Source organism: Melitaea cinxia, chromosome 21 (genome assembly GCF_905220565.1).
Source record: "Melitaea cinxia chromosome 21, ilMelCinx1.1, whole genome shotgun sequence".
Taxonomy (NCBI): Eukaryota; Metazoa; Arthropoda; class Insecta; order Lepidoptera; family Nymphalidae; genus Melitaea; species Melitaea cinxia.
The window spans coordinates 5,966,918-5,983,665 of NC_059414.1; the positions used below are offsets into that span (position 1 = coordinate 5,966,918).

The 16,748-nt window shown below is 33.0% G+C and overlaps 2 protein-coding genes across 3 annotated transcripts; one reads left to right on the plus strand and one right to left on the minus strand.

Moving 5' to 3' along the window:
* Window positions 1-1,853: 1,853 nt before the first annotated feature.
* Window positions 1,854-13,533, plus strand: LOC123663820 (succinate--CoA ligase [ADP/GDP-forming] subunit alpha, mitochondrial). Of its 2 annotated transcripts, XM_045598457.1 has the most exons (6): window positions 1,854-2,011; window positions 3,458-3,825; window positions 6,210-6,404; window positions 10,875-11,054; window positions 11,281-11,286; window positions 12,874-13,533. In XM_045598457.1, exons 1-6 carry the CDS (start codon window positions 1,975-1,977, stop codon window positions 13,087-13,089), a joined length of 1,002 nt encoding a protein of 333 aa, XP_045454413.1. In that variant the 5' UTR covers window positions 1,854-1,974; the 3' UTR covers window positions 13,090-13,533. The 2 variants fall into 2 exon arrangements, with proteins under 2 accessions (XP_045454413.1, XP_045454414.1); XM_045598458.1 differs by lacking the exon at window positions 11,281-11,286 and having other exon boundaries at window positions 1,855-2,011.
* Window positions 13,528-16,069, minus strand: LOC123664260 (probable ATP-dependent RNA helicase DDX43). Its single transcript, XM_045598854.1, has one exon. It carries the CDS (start codon window positions 16,067-16,069, stop codon window positions 14,069-14,071), a length of 2,001 nt encoding a protein of 666 aa, XP_045454810.1. The 3' UTR covers window positions 13,528-14,068.
* Window positions 16,070-16,748: the final 679 nt, after the last annotated feature.

Below are 16,748 nucleotides of genomic sequence, written 5' to 3' on the forward strand. Positions count from 1 at the left end.
CAGTAATCGACAAGTGTCGACTATTGGGAAATAATGTGTCGATGATTGGTTCTTACAGATGGTTCCGAAAAAATTGGTGATGAATACTTATTAAACTGTTAATTTTATTTTAACGACCCACTAAGGAGGCCGCGATTTGGCAGATACACATTATAGGTAATAGTCGATAACTGGGAGGCGGTAATTGGTAACTGTCGATTACTGGAGATTCGGTGTCGATGATTGGAGATTTATACACTTTTTCCATTTTTAAGATTTTTTTCTAATCCGGATATAGTTAATAAAAATATTACATCCTATTCTTATATCAAGAATATACCTTACTATACTCAATTGTTACTTTTGGTTTAAAGATGACTAAATGACCTTTAATTTTATAAAGAAGTCCACTATCTCCTTAAAGTGTCGACGATTGGTGCCACTACGTTACATGCATACAGCTTCTATCTTTGTTAGATATAAATACACCTAAGCGCCTACCGAGAGTCAACAAATGCAGGCTTTTTGCTCAAAAACGTGCTAGATCCAATCTGGGGCTGTTTTCTCCTTTAAACAGAGTCACGAAAGCATACAATGCTATTCATAATACCACTGTGTCCGTCAACCACTCAAGCCATGAAATTGATATATTCTCTAATAGTCTGAATTCATTTAGAAAACGTATAGGCTTAAAATATTATGAATTTTAAGCGATAGTTTGTACTTGGAATTCTTGATGTATGTATATAATGTCCTGATGGTTTTGCATTTATCTACGTCTATTGTCAAAAATTCACATGTAATTAATTTTTAATTTTTAATTCAATCTAGCTTATACCGTCTATTTATGTTTATATTCTCATTTAGTTAAAATAATTAAGTATTGATCAATGTTATTCTAATTGTTTTATTATATATGTTCTAATAATTGCAATTTAATTCAGTGTTAGTTACTTATTATTTACTTGTTATGTTCAATTGAAGTAAAAATTGTCTAATTCGCATTGTGGTTTGCACCTGTAATTGAGGTGACACTCAACAATCAACATTCTATATTCATGCTACTTTTTTGTGATGTATTGGTGTTTATCTGGTTGGTGCAAGTAAATAAATAAATAAATAAACATAGTCTAAACAAAGCTCGCCATTATATTAGATTTAAAAAAAAAACAGATTCTCGCAAAAGAATACCGAATCCAACCAAGGATAGTCTGTGGTGCTATTGCAATTACAAAATATCTAAATTTCAATAGAGAGAATCGCTGGCCATTACCATCTCCTTTGGATTCCATAATTCTCCGAAAATGTTGTTTCATCATAATGAGTTAAATTCGGGTAAACATTAGAAAACAACATTTTTGTTTGAATTAAGGGTACGTAAAAGCTTAAGGAAATAAAAGTTTGCACTTACTTTTATTTATGTAATGTAGAAGAAGCATCGGTAATAATAGTCATTTAGTGACGTCAGAGGTAATGTCGTATTTCTATTTATCGTTAAAACTTAAAGCTAAAAAACATTTCAACACCAGCAATTTATACTAAGCTTACTCATAAAAGTGAACTTTACAATTGAGGCTTATAAGAGGGAAAATCGTGATACCTTTTATATTAATTAAGAAACTTATTTGAATTTTGGTATCTTTAATAGTTAATTTATTCATTGCAATTTCACAATTTTTATTATTACAAAAAAAAAAACATATTTATTCAAGTTGCATTAAGAAAATCAACTTATCGAAAATTCGAGTTGGCGTAGTATAAATTGTTGGTGTCGATTTACGTTAACTAATTAGCGGTAAAAATTTTAACGATATAAAAGGAATCGGAAAAAATTAACAGTATTTACCGGTATTTTATAATGGTAATTGGGAACGTCACCAAGCCTTGTCTACTCCGGCCTACTGCTCGACTGCTCCGACTGTGTTTAATTATGTAATGGCTGGTACTATGTCAGTGTCACAGAAATCTTTCTGAAATCTTTTAACTTCTTATACAATGGCTGTACCGGTACGGATTTTATCTCGTTGCAAAGGTAAAATTGTATTCCAGTTAGAATGTCCTAATACTTAACTTTTCAAAAGCAAGTTTTTTTAATTTACATTTTCTTGCAAACATTTCCATATTTTTCTATGACACTGGTTACACACCTTGTTAAATAGTTACACCTTATTTATATTGATAATTTATCTGACACTAAAATTTGAACTACTTCCTAATAAATATAAATCTCAAACAAGTTGGTCACAAAGTTTCTACTATTATCAATGTCACCCTAATTATGTTTAACCTTCATCTATAAATATATATACCAATTAGATAGTATTTTTTTGATACTTTAAATGATAGACTTCATAAAAGTATACCTTACGATACTTCTTATTGAAAAATTTGTTATTAAGTTCCATTAAGACCATGAAGGTCTCCTAATCAATATATTTTCTGACCTTTGAAACATTAATAGATGACAAACTTATCTTAAATGTTTTCGTATCACTATCGTAATGTATTTTGTATACTATAGCATAAAAATTATTCATTTGATGCATAAAATTTATTTGTTTGATGCATAAAATTTATTCGTTTGATGCATAAAATTTACCTTATAAGAATAAGTATTAAATAATGGGTGTGGCATATTGTGAATTAATCCTTTCAGACCCTGTGCACCTTTGAGGACAAAATGATTTTTGTCTTCTATGTTAATAGAATAACTTTTTATACGGCAAAAGACTATTTAGAATAATTTGTCATGTTTGACAAGTGGTCTGTGAACTTTTGAAGAGAGTATAGGTGATTGTCTGTTTTTCAAAATTCAAATTTCTTGACTTTTAGTAAAAAATGTTTTCGATTAATTTTTAATACATTCATAAATTATTTTGCTTTTTTGTTTACCAAATATTTCATGATGTATACAAAAGTGGTCATGTCGTACCTTTTGACGTAATATTCAATAGGCCATAGTTGTTGACTAAAACTTATTTTTTGGATGATATGTAAGTTTTATGGATTTTCTTTAAAAGAAAAAGTTCGGAAGTGTGTATTTTAGATTTTCAACGTCTTTTTTTTTCTCAAATATGTTCGATGCTCTACATAATAGACATCTGTCGAACTTGGAGTTATCTTTGGATGATGAGGATATGACTACTGACAATGTGCCATATACACAATCTGTTCGATTAGGTGCCTCTGGCAAACCACTACTAAAGAGTGTCCTATCTACCTGACTTCTAAAATGAAGAGACCCCATTGCAAAAAATTTGCATTATTTTAAGTCCAAGTTAATTATAAAAAAATCAGATGGTACTTCAGTTCTGAAAAGGTTAAAAGTACCTTTATGAATAAAATAGAAATTTTAGTATTTTCCCCTTTACAGTATTTTTTTTTTTTAAATTAGATTGACAAACCATCATTTGTTACTTAAATTCATTCTTAATGGCATCAATAGTGAAATATCATTATATATACATATTTTTTCTAGATGGCTTAAAGCTTGGCAATGTTAGATATTCAAGTAGCACACCATATGCTCAGACACGAAAAAACTTGGTATTGACAAGTGATACAAAAGTAATAGTACAGGGATTCACTGGCAAACAGGGGACTTTTCATGCCCAGCAAGCCCTTGATTATGGGACAAAAATTGTTGGTGGCGTGTCACCTAAAAAAGCTGGCACTGAACATCTCGGCAAGCCCGTATTCGGTACAGTGAGGGAAGCCAAGGAAAAGACAGGGGCGGAAGCATCTGTGATCTATGTTCCGCCACCTGGAGCGGCGGCTGCGATCCTTGAGTCCATTGAAGCTGAAATACCCCTCATTGTGTGCATCACTGAAGGAGTTCCTCAACATGTATGTATGCATATATACATTAATCCATATCAAACCAATTTAAAAATTTATTAGACACTAGGGACCCACTCTGGCTTTGCACGGGTGAAATGCTGATACTAACAATATACCCACAGACACACTACAGACGACTACAGAATGTCTTTATAAACAACGTTCACAGCTTTTATCTCATTAGACAATATAAACATGTTTTCTTTAAAGGTTACTCTTGAATTGATTAATTATGGTTTTAGTCTATCTTATCTAATCTAATGTACTTACTATAAATGCAGATTAAAAATTAACCTTAATACTGACTAAAATAAGAACATACAATTTAGAAAAAATTGCGGCACCGCCAGCGACCGGTACCGCCGCAACTGTTATGTCCCTGCATTTTAAATCTTTAATATCTTCGAAAATATTCATTTAAATTACATGCTGTATGTATTGTATTGTTTGCCCATATTAATCTATACCAAATGCACAATGCATTTATGGTACTTAATTGTTAATAAGCCATTACTTCTCGTAAAAAGTAAACGATAAAAAATGGTTATTGTGGGTTACCCCTAAGAGATAGACATATACCATCGCGGACTTTTTTGTAGACCTTTATAAGGCGTACAATACTGTAGTACATTATTTTGATATATCTCGTAGGGTTCAGCAAGGTTCGTTTGCAATGCAGCGCAAAAAATGTGTTTATTTACGACATCACATTAGAAACCTCTAAAACTATCAATGTTCCTCTTTTATATTATATTAGTATTTATATGTAAAATCCTTCCTCTGGAATCACTCGTATTTACTAAAGAAAACCGCATCAAAATCCGTAGCGTAGTTTTAAAGATTTAAGCATACAGACTGCGGGAAGTGACTTTGTTTTTACACTATGTAATGATATACAATTAGGTCGGCAAGGTAAGCGATTACCGTAGGTTATAGACTCTGCAACACTAGAAGCATCGCAAGCGCGTTACCGATTCTATACCCAATTCCCCCCAGGAGCTTACATTGCAAATATTTATTTTATATTTTATGTTTAGTATCAGCATTGTCATGCATCATGCAAAATCTAGGGCGGGTCGCAAGTAAAAAAATATACATTTATTTATTTATTTATTTGGTACACCAACGATTGTTACAATTTTACTTACATCTACAGTATAATATTTAATTTATTTACATATAGTAATTTAATTTAATTATACATATAGTAATTGGTATTTTTATTGAATACTAGCTGACCCGGCGAACTTCGTATCGCCGAACACAAACTATCGTATGGTATTAAAGTTCAAATTGACTTTTAAGTATTATCACAAATCTTTTGTATGGCAGTATAGAAAAGTGTTGTTTTTAGACTTTTTCAGGAAATTTAATTTTTTTTTTTTAGAATTTTTCTCTCCGTAAGAACCATCCTCGTAGTTCAAGGAACATTTTAAAAAAAGAATTAGCGAAATCGGTCCAACCGTTCTCGAGTTTTGCGCTTAGCAACACATTTTGCGATTCATTTTTATATATAAGATTTATTTCCTTTATAAAACACACGGCGTTGGAACAAGGTGATTGACAGGAGTTAGTGTGCTATAGTTTTGTACTTATAAAATTTTAATAAAAAGTTCTGTTATATTTATATAAATTTTACTTTTGTCAACAACATTAGTAATTTAAATGATAATCCCAGTATTGCTTTTTCAATATGCAATAGCTAAAAAGACAATACTATGTGGATCCTGTTTATTCATATGTTGCCTTGCAACTACAATAAATTCTGCCCAATTGAACCAATTGTTGTCATTAATTGCTTTGTGATTTTATATCTGAGACTGTATCATCTACAGACAAAAGTTGTTATGTCTCAATAACTGTATAATTATTATAAAGAAGTTATTTGAAATGTTACTTACTTTTTATTAATAAACTAGCTGACTCAACAATAATTGTGTTTGCTGGCAAACAAAAAAAAAACTGAATTCAATTATATCGACAAGTTATACCATGTAGTTACATGAAAAAATAGTCAAGTAAATACACATTATCAAAGATTACTCCAAAAGTTGTAATCAGATCTCGATAAAATTAAAATGTGACCACATGATAAACATCAGCTTTCGATTAAATTAAAAATCATTAAAATCGGTACACCCAGTAAAAAGTTATGCGGATTTTCGAGTTTCCCTCGATTTCTCTGGGATCCCATCATCAGATCCTGGTTTCCTTATCATGGTACCACACTAGAGATATCTCCTTTCCAACAAAAAAAAGACTTATCAAAATCGGTTCATAAACGACGAAGCTATGCCCAAATATACATTATATATATACGGTCCAATTGAGTAACCTCCAGTGATAAATAATATACACATTTAATAAATATACGTTTGAAATGTTTCTAGGACATGGTGCGTGTTAAACATGCACTGCTTCGTCAAAACAAATCAAGGCTTGTCGGACCTAACTGCCCTGGCATCATTGCACCGGGAAAGTGTAAAATTGGTATTATGCCAGCTGCTGTCCATAAGCAGGGTTGCATTGGGGTTGTGTCTCGGTCTGGCACTCTAACCTATGAGGCTTGTCATCAGACTACTGAAGTAAGTTCTATAATTACTAAAAATATTTTTAATAGAAAATCAAAATATTTATATAAATACTTTGACATAGGTTTCACTAAATTTACAATATCTCTATTTAATTAAAACTTTCATGTTTTAGAATTTATGTATGCAATTAATTCACCCAATATGTTATATAATCCTGTAAAATATGTATAAAAAGTTTCAGTAAAATATAGTCAGTCATATCTGTTGTTATATATGTACATATACAGTGTGTCCGGTCACGACCTAGCGATAATTTAAGGTTACAAAATATATCTAATTTTATCGACAAAAACAACTACATATGGGGTTCTACCCCCCTCCTGTCGGAATGGCCGCCATTTTAATTTTTTTTTTATTCTTGAGATACCTCTGACAAAAGATGCAGATTTCTCTGCACAGAAAGGTCCTAGAGATGTAAAAAAAATGTTATTTAAAAGACAAAAATAGCATCTATCAAATAAAAATAAATATCATGAAAATTTTTCACTACAAAATATCTTTAAAAAATTTACAATGCTAGTTTAAGTAAAAAAAATGGTAGTTTTTTTTATTTTTCTTAATATACTTCAAAAACTAGCACATTGATACTATTTTTTTTAATACTTACCTAATACTTAAGGATGTTACTTACAAATTGACATAAAAATTATTGTTCTTAATTGCATAACTCGAGAGTTAGCGCTGTTTGAATATGACCTTTTTGCGCGGGCCGCTGCTTAGAGCTAGCTCTACCTGCTACATTGAATAGGGTTTGTGTGACAAGGAGGGAAAATGATTGGTATAATTGTTAGAACAGTGAATAAGTAGGACAAAACATCATGTCAAAACATCACCAGCGCAGGTTTCGATGATAAATGTTTGATAGATCAGTTGTCCTCCGCTCTGCGTTGCGATCGCTACTATTCCGTTCCATTTTGTGTGCTATTCCTTCACCGAAATATCCTGCTGGATTTGCTAGTGACTGCGTATTTTTCTGATAAAAATATGTCTAACTATTCGTCTCATCACATAGCTGACATGATTTCATGTATGGTAGATGTAATGGAAGTGCTGCGGCTGCCGTACGAATGTATCGTCAGAGGTACCCCGACCGGCCTACACCTAGTCGACAAACTTTTCTTGACATGAACGCTCCCGCATAGCGTCAGTGCAAGAAGAGGAAGAAGTTCTTCAACTTATTTACCGAGATCCCAGACTCAGTGTTAGACTAGAATAGCAGTGATGCTGCATTTGTCAAAATGGGTTGTGTGGAGAATTTTGTTTCAGAATAGAGGCAGAACATTTTGAACAATTATTTAACTAATAAAAGTACTTAATGCCATTAAAAGTTTAAGTTATATTGTATCTTTATTTAATCCATAATTATAATTTTTATTTAATCGATAATTGATAAGGCTTATACACAACCGCAAAAGGGTCATGTTCAAACAGCGCTAACTCTCGAGTTATGCAATTAAGAACAATAATTTTACTGTCAATTTGTAAGTAACATCCTTAAGTATTAGGTAAGTATTAAAAAAATAGTATCAATGTGCTAGTTTTTGAAGTATATTAAGAAAAATAAAAAAAACTACCATTTTTTTTACTTAAACTAGCATTGTAAATTTTTTAAAGATATTTTGTAGTGAAAAATTTTCATGATATTTATTTTTATTTGATAGATGCTATTTTTGTCTTTTAAATAACATTTTTTTTACATCTCTAGGACCTTTCTGTGCAGAGAAATCTGCATCTTTTGTCAGAGGTATCTCAAGAATAAAAAAAAAATTAAAATGGCGGCCATTCCGACAGGAGGGGGGTAGAACCCCATATGTGGTTGTTTTTGTCGATAAAATTAGATATATTTTGTAACCTTAAATTATCGCTAGGTCGTGACCGGACACACTGTATATATTTGATCTGTACTATAACACCAACTACATGCGTGACGTCATTTAGGGGAACATGCCGGGTTCCACTAAGCGTCCGCAACGATCGCATCATGTTTTTACCGTGCCGCCATGTTGCGAGCACACAATTGACCCTTGTCACTTAAGAGCCATTTCACAAAAATTGGTAACAATCCGCAAAATTGTAATATTTTGACGTCGTTAATCATAGTATTGGATGCAATAATGTAATTTATATTTTTGAAATATAATAGAGCAACCTTTGTTGTAGTAACATAATGAATCAAAATTTTGATTTATATTGTATATACAAAATTATTAACCTTTTCATCAACCGCCTCTCTGGCTAAACGGTCGAAATGTGTAATTTGAAGTCCTATTTTTCAATAATACCTCTACCTTAAAACTGTATTAAAAATATGGTAATATGTGGAATATGTTTTTGTTGATACATAATGTAGATTTTTTTTTCCATTTGTATCTCCGTAAATTCTTAATAAAATTTTAAAGTTACAAATATTTTCCAAATAAGTACAATTTTAAAAGCGACATTTTTCTTAGAAAACAGAAATTTTAAGGAACTATCTATACCAAAGTAAACTTACATCATTTAGGAACATAAAAAAAGTAAAATATTCAATTATACCTTTACCTTTTGTATTAAAAATAAAAAGATGGTGTATAAATACCACGCATCAAACCTAGTAAATCAGTCGAGCGCCAGCGCTCTTAGAGGTAAGATCCACGCCAAATTCTGCGTAGCCGTCTCTTTCGCTAACACGCGCCAAGCGACTGTTGTTATAGTGTGATAAACCACACTTGATACTTTCATAAAAATAAAAAGATATGCGAAAATTACTGTAAAATAATATAACGATAATTTCTGTAAATAAATGTATAATTTTTTTTTTTCTCACATTATCAATACAAATTTAAATCTGTTTGTCTTGTTATTTGTTAATAAATATGTTTGTCAATGTCATTGAGTTTATAAAAAATTAAAGCCGACAAAATAAAACTATGCAACTCACATTCACACTCAGATTTTCTGGAACATAATAAAATGCTATTTTATTTATATCGTAAATATTCGATTTATTCGTAAACCTAATAAACTATATCAATTTAAAAATAAATGTTTCATAAAATTGATTTTTTATTTTACATTTATTGACTGTTGTTTTATAACATACTTGAAATTTTTAACAAATTAATTATGTAAAAAATATTTTATAACACAGTTATTAATTTTTATTATACATTAGAAAAAGATCAAGATGGTTTTTTGGTTGTGACACTATACCAAGTAGCACAAAGACCGCGCGGCTCTCGCGCGATGCGACCAAATTTACATAAACTTGCAGAGCGAAAATTTTTTAAATGTTGTTACCAGCACCCAAATATGCCTTCCACTTATAAAATTCGCCCACAACGCTCGCGGCGTTTTTTATGTTCGTGGAACGGCAATTTTAGCGGTAGTAATCGATAGCGTTGCGGGCCTTAGGTGGAACGCGGCCATTGTTATTACCACAAATGACGTCACGCGCTCTCAGATGACATAACGTGGCGTTTTGGCAGGATTTTTAAACAAACAATATTGAAATACGATTTTCAGTATCTAAAAGGCTATAAATAAATAGATTTTTGTTTTTTATGGAAATAAGTATCCATCCAGATTAATTTAAAACGCTTTCGGAAAAAAATTCCGATCCCCTATTGGTTTATTTACAATATGGGAGAAGATTTGAAGTAATATGAGATAAGAATGAATAGTACTATAGACTAGAGATGAAACGAATAGCTTAGATAGAGAGTTTAGCCGAATACTGGCCGGATTTTGCTGCCGAATATCAAGTATCCGGCTAAACTATAGACTGAACTGCACGAAGATCTTCTTAAACACCAGCTAAAAAAAGTAAAGGAGAAGAGACAGAGTCAGCTGACAAAAAACATAGGTTTTATTAAAATTATTCTACAGTGCTTTTTTATCGAAGTCAGTTTGACTCTGTGATCACAGTAACTAGCTATTGTGCTCATGACTACGGGTTCGTTTCCGGCTGTCGATAAATATTTGATTATAGTACAAATAAAAAATAAATAATTTACAGTCATCGGTCGCCCCTAAGATTTTCTCCTATGGCGGCGGTCCGCAGAACCTGAGGAAAAACTTCGATATAAAATGTTAAGTTCCATTAGGGATCCTGATCGAAAAATGCCCAGATAAAAATTGTATTTTAACCTATCAAATTTGAATAAAGTATTTGGAATCCCTGTTTCAACACACAATAGTTTAAAATAACGTCCCATTAATCATCGTTTCCTATTTGGATCTCTTTGAAACTTTCAGCAGAGAACGCACATAATACTCAAGCACACACACACACACACACACTATGGTAAATATGTATGGCCAAGACAAATATAATATGTGTGGGAATCGTATACGCAGCCGCCAGTGCAACATGACATGACACATTATTTTCTTCTAAGATATATAATATGTTTTAATATAATAAATCAATTGGTCATTGACATAACTATAAATTTATTATGCTGAAGATTCCCATTACAGGCTGGACTTGGTCAAACGCTCTGTGTTGGTATTGGTGGAGATCCTTTCAATGGCACGGACTTTATTGATTGCTTGGAAGTGTTCCTGAAAGATCCAGAAACTAAAGGGATTATTCTTATTGGTGAAATAGGAGGCAATGCGGAGGAATTGGCGTCTGATTACTTGACCCAGAACAACACTGTAAGTTGAATTAATTATAGTAGTTTTAGTAAAAAAAAAATATTGTAACAATATTTTTTGTTAAATGTGTTTTTAACAATGTTCTTCAATGTCAATGAAACTGTTGTAACATTTAATAATGAAGATAATTTAAAAAATGATGGTTCTATTAAAAAACCAATGAATGTGCTTTTTCTTATACCTTAACTATAAGAGCGTAACTAAAATTTTCTTTTACCTTAAACAGCCGCAGGTAAATGATACTCTTTGCTATGGTTAGTAAACAAAAGGAAAGGAGCTAAAAAGTGTAAGCTAAGCAGGCCTGAGAGGTTTACTTTATAATACTTCTTACTTTACTTTAGAAATGTTAAGTATGTACTTAAACAGTTTGTTTGACAAAATATTAAATTCATCTTATTCGGTCGACCATTAATCACGTAATGTTTTGTAGCAACTTTTTGACCATTTTTTTTTAATTATCAAAATTTTCCTGTCGGTTTTTTATCGGATACACTTCGGAGAGTGTGCGCAAGAACTCCATGACCTGATTCCCCCCTTCCCCTTCCATCATCGTACAACCAGACGCTCTGTGTTACGTCACCCTTATATGGTTGACATTCCCCCTATACGCACTAAGCGATTCGCTAGTACATTGGTGATCCGTACGGCCAAAGAATGGAACACTCTACCAGCGTCTGTGTTTCCCAAAAGCTATGACCTGGGGATCTTTAAGTCGCGAGTGAATAGGTTACTTCTAGGTAAGCGTGCTCCATTTTAGACCGCATTTTCACTTATCATTAGGTGAAATAGCGGTGAAACGCCAGCCTATATATGTATAAAAACAATCTGACTACACTGTAAAAAGTTATGCGTGGTCATACATAAAAAAAAATATACGCATCGACTTGAGAACCTCCACCGTTTTTTCGTCTGTTAAAAATTAAGTATTGTGATACAAATTTCTAGACAGACGTTAAGGTTGCTGGTTGTTTTTGGTTTAGAATTTGCGCGTTCAACGAAAAATAAATACACGTGATATCTTAATGTAAGCCCTCTCCTCTCCTTGTGATATTTCGTGATGTATTCCGATCAAACATCCTCCCCCCTCTTTTAGCCTCACGTGATTAATGGACGACCCCTAATTGTATTATGTCCCTCACGTAAACCTATATCTTCATAGATTTGTCTACATCCAATCACCATTTTATTTACAAGCCTTGCAATATACAATATAGATGGTACATCATTATGTAGATAAATAATAATCATTAATAAACTTATCATTTTAATTGGTTTTGTTGTACTTATCATATGTAACATTTAAGCATTTTTTTACTTTTTCGTTCATTGTACTGCACTAGTATGAGAAAAAGGAGCTTCTCGTATGGAAAAGATACCTTGCAGTTTCACTAATTAAATAAACTATCGTTGAAAATATGACGACGCGTTGGCTCAATGGTCACAGCACTGGTTTGTGGCTGTTGCGCCGGCGGTTACGGGTTCGATCCCCGCATATGACAAACATTTGCATGGGCCATATAGATGTTTGCCGTGGTCTGGATGCTTGCGCAGTCTTTGTGGGTCTCCCCACTGCCTCGGTGAGCTCGTTAAGCAGTCGGTCTTGGTTGTTATCATGTACACCTGATAGCGATCGTTACTAATAGTAGAGAATATATCCCCTAACCCGCATTAGAGCAGCGTGGTGGATTAAGCTCTGATCCTTCTCCTAAATGGGGAAAGAGGCCTATGAGGCCCAGCAGTCGGATATTACAGGCTGAAGCAAAAAATATTAATTGGAATTGTGGCAAATATTAAAGTGCATGTCATCGATTGATTTCAGGGACAAAAAGCGAAACCAGTCGTGTCATTTATCGCAGGCCTTACGGCACCACCCGGAAGGCGTATGGGTCATGCTGGAGCCATCATTTCAGGAGGAAAAGGAGGTGCTATGGATAAAATAAAAGCTTTAGAAAAAGCGAACGTCATTGTCACTCGCTCTCCCGCTAAAATGGGCGTCGAACTTCTCAAAGAGATGAAACGATTAGAAATTGTATAAGTTCAACAGCGCCTTTAATCAACTGGTCTACTTGCTTTGTATAGACTTTTAGTAATTATATTGGAATTTATTTATTTGTTACCGTTGTTTCAGTTGACGAATTTGTTCTAAGAGTTGGTTGAAAGGAAATTTGTGAATTTGATTCATTTACAGTTGTTAAATGAAAAGAATCTATCAAATTTAATATTAATGTGATGTGATGCACATAGATTTTAAAAAGAATGCAACACGATCGTAGTTTTAAGCGTGTCCATTTATAACTGATGTGAAATTAATAATCTGTTCAAACATCAACTTACTAAGCTTGAATTGTTTTAATTATGGATTATTTTGTGGCGTTTGGTGTTGTATTTATAAATATATAACGTTTACTCATATTAATGTGTAATAGTAACAAAGACCTGTTGGATTTTATTATTGTGAAATAATAGACAAAAATAAATACTGGAGAGTTTTATTTCAATTTATATTTATCTATACACCTATATTTACGAAAACCTTAAATCTATTTACTATATTGTTGTTAGTTAAAGCAGTGGCTGTTTTTATACAATATCAAGTTTTTATACAAGGGCTGCTTTTATACAATATACTGACTACAATCAAAGAAAAACGCAATAGTTACATCCTGTAACAAAAACTAAAATAATATACCCGACTATTATAAAACAAGTGAGATTCTATGTATGCAAATAAGTACACATAAAAAGTTGTTAATATTGACTCCTATCATTTTTTAGAAAAGTTCAAAAATCTATAAAGTTCATAAACAAGTATAATAATCACTGCATCTATAACTAATATACTAATTCACAGATAAAGTTCAGTCAGGAATTTGACTTTACTTTGTATCTAACAAAAAGTTACTAAATTTTTCCCCATGCTTAAAGGTATTTAAATAGCTTACACGCAAAATGTACAAAATACGAAAAAAAAGTTTTTTAAACAAATATGATAATTATGTTAGTAATGATAAGTGCTAGTAATATGCACCTCTTCTATTCCATCCTCCTCTCCCACGCTTCTCTCCTCCATCTCTGTCTTTACGAAGCTTCATAGCGCTGAACCGGTCAGCCATCTTTTGAAGCTCATCAGGCACATCTTGATTAGCCTCTTGCAGAATCTTTATTAATTCACTAGCGTGAGCCCAGTCACTTCTTGTAATAAAAGACAAGGCTATTCCTGTTTTACCGGCTCTACCAGTTCTGCCTACCCTATGTACATATTCCTCAATTTGACGTGGAAAATCAAAATTAATAACATGGGTCAAGTCTTTTATGTCAATACCTCTAGATGCGACATCTGTCGCCACTAAAATGTTAACTGTTCCTTCAAGCATATCTTCAAGAGCTGCCTCCCTGTCGATTTGATCACGATCTCCATGTAAAGCTTGGCACTCTATCCCCTTTACTGCCAGATCGGTGCTTATATGTCTAGCGGTGGCTTTCTTGCCACAGAAGATTATAACTTTTTCATCTTTATTCATATTCTCAATAAACTCGTATAATGTATGCTCCTTGTCATCTTCTTCGACGAACATAATTTTCTGTGTAACAGTATGTACTGCAGCGAGATCTAAAGATCCTACGTTGACTTGTATAGGATCTTTCATATAAGTCTGTGCAAGACGCCGCACTCCCGAAGGCCAGGTAGCTGAAGTCATCACGGTTTGGCGATCTGGTCTAACGTCAAACAAAGATTTTTTAATCTGGGGTTCAAATCCCATATCTAACATTCTGTCCGCTTCATCCAAAACAATATAGGAAAAATTAATAGCATTTAAATGTTCCGCCTTTGTAAGATCGTTCAATCTTCCAGGGGTGGCGATCACTATATCAACACCTTTAGCAACAGTATCGATTTGTTCTCTTCTATCTCCTCCTCCATAGAGGCAGACAGACTTAATCCCTCTGTATTCATACTTTATAACCTCTTTATGAATTTGTAGAGCAAGTTCTCGTGTAGGAGCTAAGATGAGAACAGTAGGCCCCTCTCTTTCTTCTCTCGGAGTCGGCTGTCCATCAATATGAATTAATGCTGGTAACAAAAAAGCCAAAGTTTTTCCCGTACCAGTCTGAGCTATGCCAATCATATCATCCCCTCTTAATAAGATTGGCCAAGCTTGACTCTGTATAGGGGATGGCTGCTTAAATCCCTGTTTATAGATTTCTTTTAATATTTCAGGGTAGTCTTGGAATGCTTGTTCGAATGTTATTACTGGGTTGGGTATCGGTGGTAATCCTTCTTTCTCCTCAAAGGTTCGGTTAACTTTTATGTCGTTATTTGCTAAACGCCACCGAGAAACTTCAGCAGGAGTCATATTACTGACAGTTGGATCTTCTCTATAGAAGTTTTTGTTAACCTTTGGCAACCTCTCCCACTTCTCTTTTTGGGCTTTATCGCATGCGGCATTAAGTTTATCCCAGTCTATAACCTCCACACCATTTTCATTTAGCATCATATACTCGTTTCTATCAATGCTTACCTCATTTGTAGCAGTGCTTACAGCATTTTTATGGTTATTTGGATTTTCCTTTGGCGTAGGCGGCTTTCGCTCTTCTACCAATTCGTTTATCAAACTTTCTACTTTCGATATAGCGTCATTAGTACCAAACAAAGTTATTTCAGTGGAATATCCACTAGAATCGCCAATTTTGACTTTTGCATCCGTTTCGTATTCAAGATCACGAATCTTACTACCTCCTTTGCCAATAACACGCCCGACTTTATTAGATGAAATTGTGATAACTTTTCTATTAGTATTGTCATATCGAAAGTTTCCTCGGTTTCGGCTTTCACTATGGTGTCCACCACGTGCTCTCCAAGTTGTATTGTAGTGCTGACCTTGACCTCGAGTATAACCACCTCTAGTTCTTCCTCGGTTGGTGCTTGAGCCGGAGACACCGACATTATGAGATGCAGCAACCGGTGCCTGCACCGTATCCCACCCTTCTCCATCACTATCCCAATTTTCTTCCATTTCACAATTAACTATACTTGATTTTATTTGGCTAAACAAATATATGTTTAATAAATTGGTTAATACAAAGTAGTATTTTAAAACATAAATCAAATACTTCAGTTTTCGGTGCTCTGAGTTTAGGAACGTTGCGTCCACGGAGACGTTACGGATAGTAATGAACTACACCTACAATAATTGCTCATGGTGTATGAACAATGACTAAACAGCAATAAAAAATAACAACAGATGAATAGACCAGCAGGTAATAGCAAAGAGTATAGTAATAGTAAAAAATTTCATTCTATTCAAAATCAAAATACAGTGATAGTAACATTAGCATCATCTGTTTTCAGTGTTGCAAAAGTGTAAAATAAAAAATCGGTATTTTTGGCTCCGAAAAATCGGTAGAAATCGGTAGATTTTTACTCGGAGTAAAACAAAAGTATTTTAAGTCAATAATGCGTTTATTTATTTAAATTTGTTCCGTTAAATTAAATCAAATTCTTTATTTGCATGAATATAGTTAATATATAAGGTGTTATAAGTTAGAATGTCTCATATAATCTACCTTAAACAGCGTGCAAATTTTTGTTCCATTTATAATTATAATTATTTTACATTACAGAAAAAGAAAGTACTCAAAAGCGTATACGTTTTATCACTAAGAAACATTAATTATAGAAGTAGTTCATACAAG

Bases quoted from the DNA above. Each gene is read 5' to 3' on its own strand.
- LOC123663820 (XM_045598457.1), top strand. From the start codon at position 1,975: ATGGCTGTACCGGTACGGATTTTATCTCGTTGCAAAG. The intron at 2,012-3,457 runs GTAAAATTGTAT...TATTTTTTCTAG, and splicing joins GATTTTATCTCGTTGCAAAG to ATGGCTTAAAGCTTGGCAAT. The intron at 6,405-10,874 runs GTAAGTTCTATA...TTCCCATTACAG, and splicing joins CTTGTCATCAGACTACTGAA to GCTGGACTTGGTCAAACGCT.
- LOC123664260 (XM_045598854.1), bottom strand. From the start codon at position 16,069: ATGGAAGAAAATTGGGATAGTGATGGAGAAGGGTGGGATACGGTGCAG.